Source organism: Rhinatrema bivittatum, chromosome 13 (assembly GCF_901001135.1).
Source record: "Rhinatrema bivittatum chromosome 13, aRhiBiv1.1, whole genome shotgun sequence".
Classification (NCBI taxonomy): Eukaryota; Metazoa; Chordata; class Amphibia; order Gymnophiona; family Rhinatrematidae; genus Rhinatrema; species Rhinatrema bivittatum.
The window spans coordinates 5,621,927-5,639,011 of record NC_042627.1 but is presented as its reverse complement, the minus strand read 5'-3'; the positions used below and the strand labels follow the sequence as shown (position 1 = coordinate 5,639,011).

The following is a 17,085-nucleotide window of genomic DNA, read 5'->3' as shown; positions in this document are numbered from 1 at the left end:
CAGCACCTCCTACTATTCCAATAGTGAGCCCCGCACACAGCTCTCCCAGTGCACCTCACTCCTGCCCTGCAGCACCTCCTACTATTCCAATAGTGAGTCCTGCACACAGCTCCTGCCCTGCAGCACCCCCTGCTATTCCAATAGTGAGCCCCGCACACAGCTCTCCCAGTGCACCTCACTCCTGCCCTGCAGCACCTCCTACTATTCCAATAGTGAGTCCTGCACACAGCTCCTGCCCTGCAGCACCCCCTGCTATTCCAATAGTGAGCCCCGCACACAGCTCTCCCAGTGCACCTCACTCCTGCCCTGCAGCACCCCCTGCTATTCCAATAGGGGTAGATTTTAAAAGAAGCGCGATCAGCCTACTTTTGCTTGCGCATCAGACTCAAGCAAAAGTACGCTGGATTTTAGTAGATACGCGCGGAGCCGCGCGTATCCACTAAAATCCTGGATCGGCGCGCGCAAGGCTATCGATTTTGTATAGCCTGCGCGCGCCGAGCCGCGCTGCCTCCCCCCGTTCCCTCCAAGGCCGCTCCGAAATCGGAGCGGCCTCGGAGGGAACTTTCCTTTGCCCTCCCCTCACCTTACCCTCCCTTCCCCTACCTAACCCACCCACCCGGCCCTGTCTACACCCCCCCCTTACCTTTGTCGGGGGATTTACGCCTCCCGGAGGGAGACGTAAATCCCCGCGCGCCAGCGGGCCTCCTGCGCGCCGGGCCGCGACCTGGGGGCGGGTACGGAGGGCGCGGCCACGCCCCCGGGCCGTAGCCACGCCCCCGTACCCGCCCCCAAAACGCTGCCGACACGCCCCCGGAACGCCGCGACGACCGGGCCCGCCCCCCGACACGCCCCCCTCCGAGAACCCCGGGACTTACGCGAGTCCCGGGGCTCTGCGCGCGCCGGGAGGCCTATGTAAAATAGGCTTCCCGGCGCGCAGGGCCCTGCTCGCGTAAATCCGCCCGGTTTTGGGCGGATTTACGCGAGCAGGGCTCTGAAAATCCGCCCCATAGTGAGCCCCGCACACAGCTCTCCCAGTGCACCTCACTCCTGCCCTGCAGCACCTCCTACTATTCCAATAGTGAGTCCTGCACACAGCTCCTGCCCTGCAGCACCCCCTGCTATTCCAATAGTGAGCCCCGCACACAGCTCTCCCAGTGCACCTCACTCCTGCCCTGCAGCTCCTCCTACTATTCTAATGGTGAGCCCCGCACACAGCTCTCCCAGTGCACCTCACTCCTGCCCTGCAGCTCCTCCTACTATTCTAATGGTGAGCCCCGCACACAGCTCTCCCAGTGCACCTCACTCCTGCCCTGCAGCTCCTCCTACTATTCTAATGGTGAGCCCCGCACACAGCTCTCCCAGTGCACCTCACTCCTGCCCTGCAGCTCCTCCTACTATTCTAATGGTGAGCCCCGCACACAGCTCTCCCAGTGCACCTCACTCCTGCCCTGCAGCACCCCCTGCTGTTATTCCAGTACTAAGCCCACACACAGCTCTGGCACTGCACCTCAGTCCTGCAGTTCTGTCACTCACCTTCCATACTGCTCGTGTCAGGGTCTTGGTGTCAATGAGAACAGGAAACAATGTGTGAATGTTCTTCTTGAACTCACTGTAACTTTCTGAGATGAAACAATCAAAGCATTAGAAATTAGCTAGGGAAGAGATTTACAGAAAATCCCCACAGGAAGATTTGAGTGGGCTGCACATAATTCAGGGTAATGTTTTGAAATGGGTTTGCTTTGCACATTCCATGACAGGAATGAATCTCCATTCATAAGACAGGGAGTGCCGCATACAATCTGCTGATCGTATTCAGTGCTCCTGCTCACCTCAAACCTTGTGCTGTCCCTAACGAAATCCTTCTGGACTTCATTAGGGGTGTGCAGGCCCAAAAATGTTGTTTCTTTTTATTTCATCTTTGGAGGGTTTTAAATCCTCAGCAGAGGGAAATGCAAGGCCGATCTTAGGCCCAGGAGCATTGCAATCCCTTCCTCCAAGGAGAAGGAAGGAAGTGTGGGACTTACCGCTGCTCTCTAACAGTGTGCACTACCCCTGTCCCTACCTCTCCCTCCCAATGGAAGGGAGAAGAGAGCATATCATGGCCTCCCCAAAATAAAATATGCACAAAGACTACAGGGTGCTCCATGAATTTAGTAAGTAGCACATTCAAAACAAAATCAGAGAAAATATTTTTTCACTCAAAAGCACAATTAAGCTATGGAATTCAATACCAGAGGATGTGATTTAGGCTGTTAGCATAGCTCAGTTTAAAAAAGGTTTGGATAAGTTCCTAATGGAGAAGTCTATAAACTGTCATTAACTAAGCAGACTTAGTGTTAAGTAGTGGCCATTCCCTATGTGATAGAAAAGAAAATTGGTTCTTACTTGCTAATTTTCGTTTCTGTAATACCACGGATCAGTCCAGGCTCCTGGGTTATGCATCCTTGCCAGCAGATGGAGACAGAGAAAGTTAAACTGGCACTGCCTCAAAGCCTAGTACCTTCTGCAGGTCCTCGGTATAGATCTGTACCAAAGCATAACGTAGAAATTGCAATGCCCTAAACACGGCAAAAAATTATTGAAAAACTTTGTAAACCTCTTCAAACAAATTAGAAATTATCTGTATTTACGAGAACACTCTTGGCAAAGGAAGAATAAACTGAAGCCCCCACATCCAAATGATAGCGTCGCGCAAAGAGACAACAGACTGGATGTCTGATCAGGTCCCATGAGCTGACGGGGTGAGGCAAGGTTGTAGGGAATATACCTGGCAGGGGTCTGTAAAACTTGTCATGAAGATGCAGAAGGTCCATCAGCATATTGTGTCCAACTATTGGCTACAGAGGAAACAAAAAAAGCACTTTGTGAAGTAACTAACCCTGCAAACAAAAAGCCCCTCAGCATATAGATCTAGAAAGGCTTGGGCAGGAGGGGCCAGCAGGCTCACTAGGTTTATTTATTTATTATTATTTAACATGGTATCTACTTAACTGGCTTAAGGTAAAGTTATCCAGGAACACGTTACCCGGATTACTTCAACCTCGCTCTTGGCAACATTTAGAATCACACAAAATCCAAGAGTTGCCTCCATTATAAATCAAACCAAATTACACTTTTATTTATGAATATAATTTAGTTTATACAACAATAACAAACAGTACAGACGCTATCAAGAACATACATGTACCACCCCCCCCCCCCCCAAACTAAAAATAACCTAATCCCAATCCCAACTAGGGCCCTAGAATGGAGGGAGCGACTTGCTTTGATTGGCAACAGACAGTAGCCAATGGTTCAGCAGTCATGTGATGTAGGGGGCGGGTCTTACTTTGACAATCTTTATAGCCGCACTTATCAACCAGTTCTCATGCGCGGCTGTTTTAGAAGCTGGCGGTGCGGTGGATTCACCGAAAGCGAGCACTTATGTAAGTGTTACATGGTAGAGTTGAATAACTGAATATTTTTTAGTAAGACATTCATTTTGAGTACAACAATGGAGACGCTGCTGCTACAGGACGTAACGTGTACATAGGGGCGAAGCCGGAGGAGGTTAGTAATGTTCGTGTACTCTGTACGCGTGGTGCTTTTGAAAACTGTTGTAATGAGGGAGATCCTGTTGGAAATCTGAGGAACAAATAAGTAGTTATAGTGATTTCTCCCATTAATGGGAGTTTTTAAATAATTGGGTCCTCTTGGCAGGTTATGATGAATGTGGTTGGTTTCAGGCAACATGAAGCGTTTGTCCTAAGTGATGTGAAGAGCAAATAATGGTGAACAAGGTTGTAGGTTAGTATTAGTTCAAATCACTGATGGATTTATGATGCAATTGGCCAATATAAGAGCATACATTTATACAGTCTGTTGATGTGTTGCAGCGATCACTTTAGGGTGCTACGGTAGTTAAAATACGGAGGTGAAATCAAGCGTGGCAGTGCATATATTTATTTATTATCTTTTTGAAGTCATGGACTATAGTTTTTATATGACATTGTCTTGTAATAATTATTTTTATATTATTTCATTTAAGAAAATTCAAATCTTAATACATTTAGGATTATCTATAGCACAATAAGTTATAATGTTTACTGGGATAATATCTACTGATGAAGCTGTATTTTTAGGATAAGTATGGTTTTAAGGGTTTGACTTATCCCCCAAGATGATGACATTTGGTCATTGAAATTAAGGTCTTAGCTAGGATTGAGATTAGGTTATTTTTAGTGGGGAGGTGGTACATGTATGTTTTTTTTTTTTTATATTTAAACGATTTTTATTAGGAACCATGAAAAAGCAGTACCAGGTAGGAAACATAATACATGGTGAGCAAAATGAAAAACATAATGTGGGTCAAACCTCCAGTAACAGTGGAACAGAAAGAAAAAACATCAATTGGCTCCATGATATACCCCAACATCACAACCCCTCGCCCCCCCATACCCCCCACCCCCCTGACCAATTCCGCAAAAAGCATATTATAGAGGATGTAATACACCACTGTAACACCAAAAAAAAGGAACATAGAAATCAGAGTAACAGAAATATGTGGAAGAAGGGCTCACAGCCAAGGGTACAAAAAGAGAAGATAATGGATTAATGGTGTCACCAGAAAGCATATTTACAAGAGACCACCAAAGGAGACCTTCATGGAACTGAAAATTAACCCGTAATGAACCAGGCAGCTTGACCCAAGCACCTGAGTGTCCTGGGCCCCCATACGGAGGACCCCATGTAATAGCTCAGAAACGCACCACTTATGTCCCGGAGTCACCCAACTGCTCCAACCAGCGAGTATAAGGGTCCCAAATTTTCCGGAAGTGTAGAAGACGGTCCTGATGGAGAGCCGTGAGACGATACAACTGATAATAGGAGTACAGACGCTGCTGGATGGTAGCCAACGATGGAGCGTCCACCCGTTTCCAGTGAAGCGCAATTTCGGATCTCGTGGCAATAAACACTTGTAGTACTAGCCGATGAGTAGAAGGGGGGACATCCGGAAGCGGAGCGCCCAATAGAGCATGCCAGGGTTCAACAGGAAGGCGCACATTGATGAGCTGAGCCACCCAATCAAGCACCGCTCCCCAGCACTTGCGAATCTTATGACATGTCCACCAGATATGGAAGTAAGTGCCTTTATCCGGGCACCCACGCCAGCAAGTGTCAGGTATGTCAGGAGCAAATTTGTGTAGCGCAACCGGAGTAAAATGCCACCTATAAATCATTTTGTAGCAATTTTCCTGTAGACCTGTGGAGATCGAGCACTTATAGGCGGAGGTGTAAATCTGTTCCCACTCCTCGTCGTCCAAAGTCTGATTAAAGTCCAATTCCCACAAAGTCCGGTGCCTTACCCGGTCCAATTTTCTGCCATTGATAAGAGCGTAAATTTTGGAGATCACTCCCCTTATGGAGGACGCATTTTTGCACATTGTGTCAAAGAGAGTACCTCTAGTCCGGATAGATCCCTCTCGCACCCCCTTTCTCAAAAAATGAGATACCTTTGCATAGAGGAGAAAGTCAAGAGGATCCAAAGCATGAGCTTGACGTAAATAGTCCTGTGTTACCACAGCATCCTGCTTATAAACATGCCCCAAAGTACGCACACCAGCCTGAAACCACTGCTGGTGAGCCTTGGAGCAATCCCGAAGAGGCAAAATAAGATTAGAGAATACATGAGTCATCATAGAGAAGTGCTCCCTGCCCACCAACAATGGCCCCCACATCCTCCAGAGGCGCAAAGTGGTGCGTAAGGCAAAGGGTTCGTAAACTATCCCCCCCCATGAGGAACGGGGCTGCCATGGGAGAGCAGAAATAGGGAAGGACCCCAGTAAAGCTTGTTCCAAATGGACCCACTGGGGCACATCCCTAGTACCATGAAACGCCACTAGTGCCCGCAATTGCGCCGCACCATAGTACCACATCAGGTTCGGGAATTGTAGGCCACCTCTAATTTTAGGCTGAAATAGCATAACTCGAGCAATCCTAGGAGGACGCCGTCTCCAAATAAAGTAACCCAACATCTGTTGCCAATTTTTAAGTAATTTGGCTGGTAGAAAAAGAGGTATAGTGGTGAAAAAATACAGAAAACGGGGAAGGACATTCATTTTGACGATGGCCAGCCTGCCCAACCAGGAGTGACTAAGCTCCGCCCATTTGTCTAAATCTGCCTGGATGGTATCCGCAAGAGGTTTATAGTTTAGATCATACAAGGAGTCAGTGCGGGCCCCCAGCCGTACCCCCAAATACTTAAGTGAGTTAGAGGCCCATTTAAATGGAAAATCCGCCTGCAGTGCAGTGGCATCAGGGACAGGGAGGGTGAGGTTGAGTATTTCGGACTTATCAAAATTAATTTTCATACCGGAGAGAGCCGTAAAGCGTCCCAGCTCCTCCATCACCCCCCGAAGGGACCTGCCGGGATCAGTAAGGGTAAAAAGGATATCATCCGCGAAAAGAGATATTTTAAACTGAGTGTGTCCCTTCACCACCCCTTGAACAGTATCTGAATGTCTAATACTTTGCGCCAGGGGTTCCAAAAATAAGGCAAATAAAAGTGGGGACAAAGGACACCCCTGTCTAGTTCCCCTCTGGATCTCGAACGAGGGACCATACCCACCATTAACCTTAACCCTAGCACGAGGGCGGTCATACATCTGGCGAACCCAGGAGATAAAAGAATCCCCAAATCCAATTTTATGAAGCACCTGGAATAGGAACTCCCACCTCACCAGGTCAAACGCCTTTTCGGCGTCCAATGCTAAAAGTATCGCCGGCAAGCCTTCATGGTGCACTAAATCGATAATATCCACGATACGGCGGACATTATCTGCGGCCAAGCGGCCGGGTATGAAGCCCACTTGATCATTATGAATGAGTTCTGGAAGCACCCCATTCAGCCGTGCAGCTAAAACCCTAGCCAATACCTTTAAATCTAAATTAATCAAAGATATAGGCCTATAGGAACTGCATTGTGTGGGATCACGACCCGGTTTGGCGAGCACGGTTATCCCCGCAGTATTAGCGTCAAGGGTGAACTTTGAGCCGTCCAGTAGAGAGTTAAACGCTTGCGTGAGGGGACTGGCTAACGTGGAAGTGAATTTTTTATAATATAACCCCGTAAAGCCATCCAGCCCCGGGGCTTTTCCAGGTTTCATTTTTTTGATAGCCGCCTCAACTTCCATCTGAGTGATGGGCTTGTCCAACAACTGTTGCTGGAGGGAGGACAGATGGGGCAAGTCAGTAGTCTCCAAATAAGCCTGTATGGCCTCTACGGGGGCACTACCACCCTGGGCATATAAATGCGCGTAAAAATCAGTGAAAGCATGCCGGATCTCTTCTGAAGAGGTGACCAGCGTACCACCAGCATTGGTAACTTTAGCAACCACCGTTTGGGCTTGGGCGACCCTCAATTGACGAGCTAAGTATTTGCCCGCCTTGTTACCTCCCTCAAAATGGTTTTGTTTCAAAATGGTTAAGTGATGGCTAATAGCCGCGTCCTCGAGGGACCGTAATTGGCCACGCACGGCAATTATCTTCTGGTACAATTTCTCCGAGTGGGATCTGCTATGCCGCTGGGTGAGAGAAGTGAGATCTAAAAGCAGTTGGGTTCTGCGGGCCTCTCGCTCCCTATTACAGTAGGCCGCCCTGGAGATACAGACCCCCCGTATGACCGCCTTAGAGCATTCCCATACCGTCAATGGTGACATACCCTCCGTCTGATTTTCAATAAAAAAATCCCGTAAGTGCTTGTCAACAATAGAGACAAAAGAAGGATCTTTAAGGAGGGTATCATTGAGTCGCCACGGCCGATGACCCGCACCCGCATCTCCCATACCGTACAGTAGCCAAACTGGCGCATGGTCAGACCAAGTAATGGGGTCTATATCGGCCTTCTGGACCCTGTTTTGCATGGTGGTGGAGATGAAAACATAATCAATGCGTGTATATGAGTGATGTGGGCAGGAGTAGAACGTGTAAGATCTCGAATGTAAATGTCTCTCCCTCCAGATATCAACTAGACACCAGGCTTCCATAAGGCTCCGCCAGGCTTGTCGTGTGGCTGACTGAGTTGTCTTGCCCGAACTAGAGTCCCTAACAGGATCCAGAACAAAATTAAAATCGCCACCTACTATCAAATCCCCCTCCGCATGTGTCTGCAAGAGGGTATGCAGGTGATCTATAAACGGCACCTGATTACTATTGGGAAAATAAACATTTAATAATGTACAAATACGCTTGTCTTGTTTGATTTTAAGCAATAGATATCTACCATTAGGGTCACTCACAACGGAGAGCAGCTCATGAATGCAGGAAGAGGAAATCAGGATTCCAACTCCAGCATATTTATGTGCTGCTGTACTGGCTGCCCAATAAGAAGTGGGATACTGTTGGAATTGGAGAAGGCGCTCATGATGCTTTCGGACATGCGTTTCTTGAACGAAAACAATCCCTGCGGATTGCCGCTGAAGCTCCCTCTTGAGCAAGAGACGCTTTCTGGGAGTGTTAAGGCCCTTAACATTAAGGGACAACAATTTAGACGCCATGGTTAATCAGAAAGAGATGCCAGATACACTCTCCCTCCCATATGCGAGTATACCCATTGTTCCCGGTCCCATGGTGGCCATAATCCCCATAATATAATGTGGTGTAAGACTTCCATATGTCCTCTTCCCCAGTTACCCCCAATTGGTCAGTCCCCATCCCCTGAAGTCCTACGGTATCCCCAGACTCGCTGTGGGATAATGCTCGCCAGGGAGCACGTGGCTGCCCAATCCGAGACAAGCACATCCGACTTCAACCCCCTCCCCCCCCCCCCCACGGACCCCATGAACATCAGAGAGAGAAAACATGTATGTAAAACCCCCTATGCAACAAGTTATATAACATAGTAAGTGCATGTAAACCATAAACAGTAATATAACACCAAAACTGCATCCAATCAAACTAAGGAGAAATCCTGAAAACCAGGTAATTGCCCTGGAAAGCAATCAGACCCGTCTTGTAAGCCAAGATCAAACCGGGCCATCCCGGCTAAAGTAAGGGGAGCTAAGCGCTGTCTGGATATCAGCCCTGGCCCTGCGCTTGTGGCCTGTTGTCTTCAGTCTGGCGGCGAAGCCTCTTCCCTCCTTTGCCGGCTCTTTCCCATCGAGGTGTCTGATCCCGGAGTGGAGCTGCGGCCACCGCCGGCGTACTGGAGAGAGAAACCGGGATTTGAGCCTTGGCGAGAACTTCCCCAGCCTCGGCCACGGACGTGATCCTATGAGAGACCCCTTGGTGTTGAAACATAAGACCAAAGGGATATGTCCACCGGTAACGAATGTCTTTGGCCCGCAGGGCCGCGGTGACCTCTCGCAGTTCATAGCGTTTTTTTAACGTGGAGGGCGCCAGATCTTGGAAAATAGAAATCTGATGATTTTGCCATAGAATGGATTTCAACTGGCGGGCCCTAGCATATATGCGTTCCTTCACTGGGAAACTGGTGAGGCACAGCACTATGTCCCTAGGGAAATTATCCCTGCGGGGGCCCAGGGCACGATGTGCTCGTTCCAGACTCACTGTTAGTGGTGCCTCCTCCCCTGTAGAGCCGTCCTCACCACCATTTTGTAGGAGAAAACTGCACACTTGCACAGCCACTTGTTTAGCGTCAGTGAATTCAGAGGACTCAGGAACCCCTCTGATTCTTAGATTATTCCTCCTACTTCTATTGTCCATGTCCTCGATTTTGTCCTGCAATGCTTTAATATCTGTATTTGTTGCATCTTGACGAGTCACCAGCGTATTTATCGCGTCCCCATGGGCGTCAATCCTGTTTTCTGCGTCATCAACGCGATTGCCCATGACTGCTAAGTCCTCTCTAAGATCCGCCACAGAGGCCATAATGTCCGCCTTGTATTGTTTCAAATCGCTGCGAAGTTCGCTGAACCAGCGCCGGGCCTCCTCCCTAGTAAGGAGGGGGGCTGCGTCTGGCCCCTCCGAGTTATCCGGCACGGTAATAGCTTCGCCAGCGTCCTCTAGGTCGGCCCGCTCCGGGCTCTCTCCAGCGGCGCCATCTTGTTCCCCCTCCAGGGCCGTTTTGCTGTACGAGAACTGGCGAAGATCCGTGGGTTTTCTTTTATTAGCCATAGCCGGACTCACCGCTGTGTAAACGAACGGTAAGGAGGCAATTTACGGCCAAAAACGAGCAAAAAATAGCTGAAATTAGGGGTTGTAGAGTCCGTGGGGAGAGGAGCCGAGTCGCCGCACGTCCGCTCACATTGGTGTCAGGCCACGCCCCTGTACATGTATGTTTTTGATAGTGTCTGTACCGTTTTTTTTCACTGGTGTATGAACTATTCATAAATAAAAATGTAATTTTGATTTATAATCGAGGCATCTTTTGTACTATGTGTTTAATAACATTGATGCCACATTTTGTTATTTTCGATAATACATTACCATAGTAACATATAGAATTATCCAGATAACATATCCAACTAACTCCAAATATCAAGCTAGCCAGATAAGTTATTTGTCTTAACAAGTACTGCCCCAAAACATCTTCCATTTATCCGGACATTTTTTTTTATTTCAATTCCATGTTTTTTTTTATTAAACCATCAATAACAAGAGCAATATTTACCAACAGCACACCAGACACATTTATCCTAATAAGTGGTAACAATATTCAAAACTTGGCATTTATCCATATAACTCAAAAGTTATCCAGATAAATGCCTTTGAATGTCAATTTCTTTATGTCTGATAACAGGTAAGAAATGTCATGCCAGGAAAATTTCCTGAAACTGCTAGGCAAAGAGAGAGAGACAACAGAAAGTGCATTATCTTAAGAATGAAATAAAATACAGTAAGAGTGAGAATGAGAGAATTAGAAGATATTAGGGAAATAAAGAAGAAATAAAGAGTGCATACATGACTGTGCAGACAATTTAAGATTAAACATGGAGGTTTAAGCATGTAAATGATGGTATTAGAACCTAGGTCTCTCAGTCACTCCATTACCACTGTGTGCAGTGTGCCGCTGGCTGCAACTGTTTACATATCATGCTCAGCACAATAGGCTAGTACCTTCTTTGCGCTAACAATAGTGTGGAAAAGGGTGGTGAAACCCCGAGCTGAGAGGAGTATGCGCTTCTTGCTGCATGGATCAAGAGAGGAGTCCTCCAGCTGCTGCCGCCGCCGCCAATTCACCTTACGCACCAACACCTATGATCAAAGCACCAGAACTTGTGAAACTAGTGCCAATATCAAACACTAGTTCGCATAGAAACATGATGGCAGAAAGACAATACAGCCTGTCTGGACTGCCCACCTGCGAAAAAGCAACACTTAAGGTGATGTGACTGGGAATTCACTCACATCTCCCTATGTTAAGGTGCTGGTACACAAGAGGGCACCAGGATCAATTATAGTTTAAGGTCAGTGAACTGGAAACAAAGCAGAAACTGGGAGAGAGAACTGCGCTGAAGTGAATGAGATGAAAAGAGGACAGAAAGAACCAGGAGACTAGTTCCGCCTTGTGGATTCAATGCCAAGCTACACGACTCAGAATATTCTGCTAGAAAAAAACAGTCCTAAAATAAAGAAACCTATGTTCTCTCTTTCCATATCAAACATCCACATCTCTCCCCTTCTCCCAGGACCGGTGCAAGGGGATTAAGTGCCATAGGCACCTTCTGCCTTGCGCCCCCCCCAGTTGTGGCCCTAACTCCTACCTCTCGCTTTTCTGGCCCATGAGCAGTGCGCGGCTCACCGAATCTCCATTCCTCTTTGCACGATGCTGCTCGCACCCCCTAGTGGCCGATGCCCAGGCCTAGCGCTTCCGCTGGCCCTGCCTTCTCCCTAGTTACTACTGCTGTAGCAGTTTCAGCAGAACCCTTCCCTGTGCCCAACCCCCATCCATGTCTCCCTTCTTTATAATAAATGCCAGATTTGAAGTCCCAGCCTGATCTCAGCAGCAGGAATGGGAACTGTAGCCTACATTGATGCAGGAGGAGAAGACGTACTCTTTAAAGTTGAGGGGTTTTGGCTCGAGACAGAAGTCGAAAGGAAAATTGGTTACTACCTCTTAATTTTCGTTCCTGGAATACCACACATCAGTCCAGACTCCTGGGTTTTGCCTCCCTTCCAGCAGATGGAGACAGAGAAAGTTTTGCTGACACTGCCACATTAACCTAGTGTGCCACCTGCAGTCCATCAGTATTGACCTGTTCCCAAGACAAGATACCAGCATACATAACTACATAATCACACCCCCTGAACGAGCAGTAGGAAGTGGAACATTGCAATGGAAAAACCTTTCCAACATTAATAACAGGAAAGATCTAAACAAAACCTTTGCAATTCTTCAGCCTACTTACAATAATAGATCGCGCAGACTCTCCTATTCTCCTAACAAATGGGTGGGACTCTGGACTGATCTGTGGTATTCCAGGAACAAAACTTAGTAGGGAAGAACCAATTTTCCTTTCCTATTCATACCCAGATCAGTCCAGACTCCTGGGATGTACCCAAGCTTCCATAAACAGGGTGGGACGGTGAGAGTCCTGCTCGAAGCACACTTTCCCCAAAGCCCATGGCTTCCAGAGCCATGACATCCAAATGACAATGCCTGATGAAAGCGTGCAACTACTTCCAAGTAGTTCGCCCTACAAATCTCATGGCAATATCTGCTGACGTTCGGCCCAAGATGACGCTTGCAACAGAGTAGAGTGAGCCCTTAAACCCTCAGGAATAAGACGTCCTTGACAGATGTATGCATGCTGAACCTATCGCTTTCTTCAACCACAGTACTATGGTGGATTTTGAAGTTTTATGTCCCTTTTTTGTACCACTCCATAGCACAAAAAATGATACGACACCTGGAAACTATTAGTGACCTTAAGATACCACAAAAACACCCGCTTTACATCAAAGAGTCTCAACTCTCTCGTGTGGCGTTGCCACATCCAGGTTTGGAAAGGCCGAAAGCTCTACCGATTGACTCAAATGGAATGCCTACACCACCTTCAGAAGGAAGGAACCTTACAAACAATATTCCAGAATCTAAAATCCTCAAAAGGGATCCCTACATGGCAAAGCCTGAAGCTCCGAAATTCTTCGGGTGGAACAGACTACCACCAGAAAAACAACCTTTAAGGTGAGTTCTTTCATAGTTGCCCTTCTAAGAGGCTCAAACAGAGCTGTACATATCCCCTTAAGAACCAAGTTAAGACTCCACGAAGGACACAACTTATGCACCTGAAGATGCAAATGCTTTGCCCCCCCCCCCCCCTAGAGAAAACGCACCATATAAGGATACGCAGCTAAGGCTGCTCCCTGCACCTTGCCTCAAAAACAGCCCAACGCCGCCACCTTTACTCTGAGGGAGCAGATTAAAATGTGCGCTACGGATGCTTGAATAGGTTTAACACCCTGCTCTGTGCATCAAGACTCAAAAACTCTCCCAATCCTCACATACGCTAAGGACGTGGAAGGATTCCTAGCTTGCAGCAGAGTGAAAATGACATCCTCTGAACACCCTTTCCACCTTAAACACTTCCTCTCAAAAGCCCAAGCCGCGAGACAGAAACAAGCCACCTGATCTGAAAATTTGGTGAAGGTGGTTTGGTATTTGGCTGCACCACAACAGGCCATCCACCACTAGATTGACCAGCTCTGTAAACGAGGGCTGACTCGGCCACTCTGGTGCCAGTAGAATCACCTCTCGGAGGAATCTCTACTTGCCACAATATTTCACCCACCAGCAGCCAAGGCAGAAACATGTACGAAGAATATCCCGAGGCCATGGAAGCAACAAGGCATCGACCCCTTCTGCTCCACACTCTCTTCTCTGACTGAAGAAGCGCGGCGATTTGGAATTTCTCTGAGATGCCATCAAGTCCATCTGGAGCATGTCCCAACTGCAAAGGATAAGATGCATGGTTTCCTTCGACAACTCCCACTCTCCCGGATCCATCCGTTCCGGCTGAGAAAATCTGCCTGCACATTTGTTTACCCTGGATGTGTGAGATGCCGCCAGTAATGCCAGATGCTGCTCTGACCAGCAAAGTAGCTCCTGGGCTTCCTGAGCCACAGTCCGACTCTTGGTACCACCTGCTAGTTGATGTAAGCCACCATTATCGCATTGTCCAATAAGATCCTTACTGGCGGATCACATAAGAAGCAGAAAGGCACACAATACAAACTGCCCCACTCTCTTCTCTACCAACTGATAGACCACAATGCCTCCTCAGTTGTCCACTGGTCCTGTGCCAACAGAGTCTGGCATACAGCTCCCCATCTGGAGAGACTGGCATCGGGGGTAACTAATATCCAATTCGGAACCCCCAAGTCCATTCCACGACTTAACTGGTCCCAACCAAACCACCGTGACAGACTAGACCTGGCTAGCTCCATTAGAGGTAGCAGAAGATGAAACTGTTCCAATAACAGATCCCACCAGGAAAGCAACACCCTCTGCAGAGGCCGCACATGAGCAAACGTCCAAGGAACCAGCTCTAAAGTTGAAGCCATGGAACCTAGAACCTGCAGATAATCCCAGACCCTGGGCCCAGCTCTCTAAATCTGCGAATCTACCTCAGCAATTTACAAATGCAGTCCATGGTGAGAAACCCAATCCTGGGGGATGCTTTGATACCCAATCCTGGTATCGAAGCATCCCCCAGGAACTCCAACATTTGAGTAGGAGTAATATGAGTGACACATTTACTACCCAACCCAGGTATCTCAACTGCTGAAGCACCAAAGCCACTACCTGCCTGCAAATATCCTCGAACTTTGCTTGAATGAGCCAATTGTCCAGATATTGGTGACCTAGAATGCCCACCTTCCTGAGAGCCGCTGCTACCACGATCATCACTTTGCTGAAGATTCTCGGAGCAGTCACCAACCCGAACGAAAAGGTGCAAAATTGAAAATGTGTCCCGAAGATCATGACCCGCAGGAACCTCTGGAGATTTGGTCAGATTGCTATGTGAAAGCAAGCCTCGGTCAAATCCAGGGAAGCTAAGAACTCCCCTTTGCGCACTGCTGCAAAGATCGAGCACAGGGTCCACATCTGAAAACCAGGAACTTTGAGCGCCACATTTACCTTCTTTAAGTCCAAAATTGGGCTGAAAGTCCCCTCCGTATTTGGAACCACGAAATAAATGGAATACCTTCCTGACCTTTGCTCCATTTCGGGGACGGGAACAATGGCCCCCAGCCTTTTAGCCATGGAAGCGCAAGGGGAGATCATGAACAAGTCCTTTAACAGAGGAGTAAATTCTAAAGAGTAACCGTGTCTTATCACACTTAAGATCCACTGGTTTGTCATGATCTTGGCCCACTCCTCATAAAGAGATTCAAACGACCTCCTATAGCAGGAACCGAGGAGTGGACCAGCCTTGGCTCCACAAGCACCCTGGCTGGAACCATCTTTGTTCGGCTTTCGACCTCGAAAGGACCGGTTCCAGGACTGCTGTCTTCCAGTCCCTTGACCCTGGGCTCTCGACGAAGGCCTATGAACCCTGAACTGAGAACATGTAGGAAAAGATCTTTTCCCCCCTTTTGGCTCATCCTCAGGCAATCTATGCCCTTTATTCTCTCCCCAATATTGCATTAGCTACTCCAAGTCCTCCCCAAAGAGCAGTTTCCTTTTAAAGGCAACACTCCTAACTGAGACTTGGACCAAACATCCTTTGGTTGCCAGTTTCGCAACCAAAGGAGTGGTCTGGCTGAGACCGCGGACATAGGTCTGGAAGACGTTCTGATGAGGCCTCTAGCTGCTCCGCCTGCTTCACCTCTGGTGCAGACATTGCTTTTTCAGCCTTCTGCTGCTGTACCCAGCGCAAAGCATAAAACCGCTGCACACCGCGGCACGGATGCCTAAGGCAGACACCTCAAAAGTCTTTTTGGGATGGACTTCCAGCTTCCTGTCCTGCGTATCCTTCAATGCTGCAGAACCGGCTACTGGAATAGTTGTTGTCTTAGTGACCGCAGACACTGAGGAATCCACCTTTGGAAATCTCAAAAGCTAAAGCGTGTCCTCTGGCAAAGGACATAACTTATCCATTGCCCTACCAACCTTCAAACCAGTCTCGGGGTATCCCACTCCCTGACCACTAACTTCTTAACTGACTTATGGAAGGGGAAAGCTTTCGCTGGACCTCTTAAGCCATCCATGACCGGATCCACCTCTTCCTGATCGGATTCTTCTCTCAGAAGCTTTATCCCCAGTTCTTTAAGGACACCGGGGAGATCAAGGGCTACAGCTCTTCCCTGTGGAAAAGATGAACCACTTTGGATCGTCCCCCCTCTACAGTGGGGGCTTGTCTTAGCCCCTCTTCTGGATCCTGGAGAAAGTTGCCTCAGGAGGGTCCTCTTTTGGAGAAGCCTCTTCCTCCAAAGCCTCCGAGACCTTGTCTGCAGCATTTGAACTGTGTGGACATACCAAGAACTCGCCAAACCCGTGTCTTACTGTTAGCCCGCAAAACCCTGGACCTTTTCTTGGGCTGTAGGTCCAGAGACCCTCCCTGCCTAGAAACCTGCCGTCCTGAAGCTTTCCTGGTCAAATGTGCTTTGTGCATCAGAAGCACAAAGTCCGATGAGAAAGCTGCGGAATCGTCTGAATTCTCTCCCAGGAGGTCCTCATCCTCACACTGCGCCCCCCGGGCTCTCCAAGGGGTTCTGAGCAGCTGAGGACAATGGCAGAGGAAAATCCCCCTCCCCACCGTTTCTGAAGCAGCAGCAAATGAAGACAAAATGGCCACCGTTCCCACGCTAACCAGGAAGGGGCCCGCGGTCTCACCTGATGCACATCACAGCTCTCTAAGTCCTTGCTGCTTCCCCGACACAGTTGCAGCCGTTCCCCCCCAGACAGGCAGCGGGGACGCAGGCTGGCACGGAAGAGCTGCACACGTGCTTCGCTGCATGCAGTGCACTTACTGCCGTGTGCCACGATTCCAGCCTGCCCTGACCGCGTGTGCAGTCGGCTGCCAAAAAGGACCCCAGGAAATGCTGCAAAAGCCGCTGCAGCAGAGCCACCTGTGCAAGGCTGACGCTCAAAATCTCCTTCCTGTGTGGTCTGACAAAAAGGAAAAAAATTATTTTTTTAAA

General features: G+C 48.4%; 1 protein-coding gene across 2 annotated transcripts in view; it reads right to left on the bottom strand.

Moving 5' to 3' along the window:
- Window positions 1–17,085, bottom strand: part of PNLDC1 (PARN like, ribonuclease domain containing 1) — a 51,661-nt gene that overhangs the window by 20,582 nt on the left and 13,994 nt on the right. For both annotated transcript variants that reach the window (XM_029575437.1, XM_029575438.1), the window contains 3 exons: window positions 11,056–11,193; window positions 2,768–2,837; window positions 1,534–1,619 (listed from right to left, as the gene is read on the bottom strand). In XM_029575437.1, coding sequence (XP_029431297.1) covers window positions 1,534–1,619; window positions 2,768–2,837; window positions 11,056–11,193 — 294 coding nt within the window. The remainder of the gene's footprint in view (window positions 1–1,533; window positions 1,620–2,767; window positions 2,838–11,055; window positions 11,194–17,085) is intronic.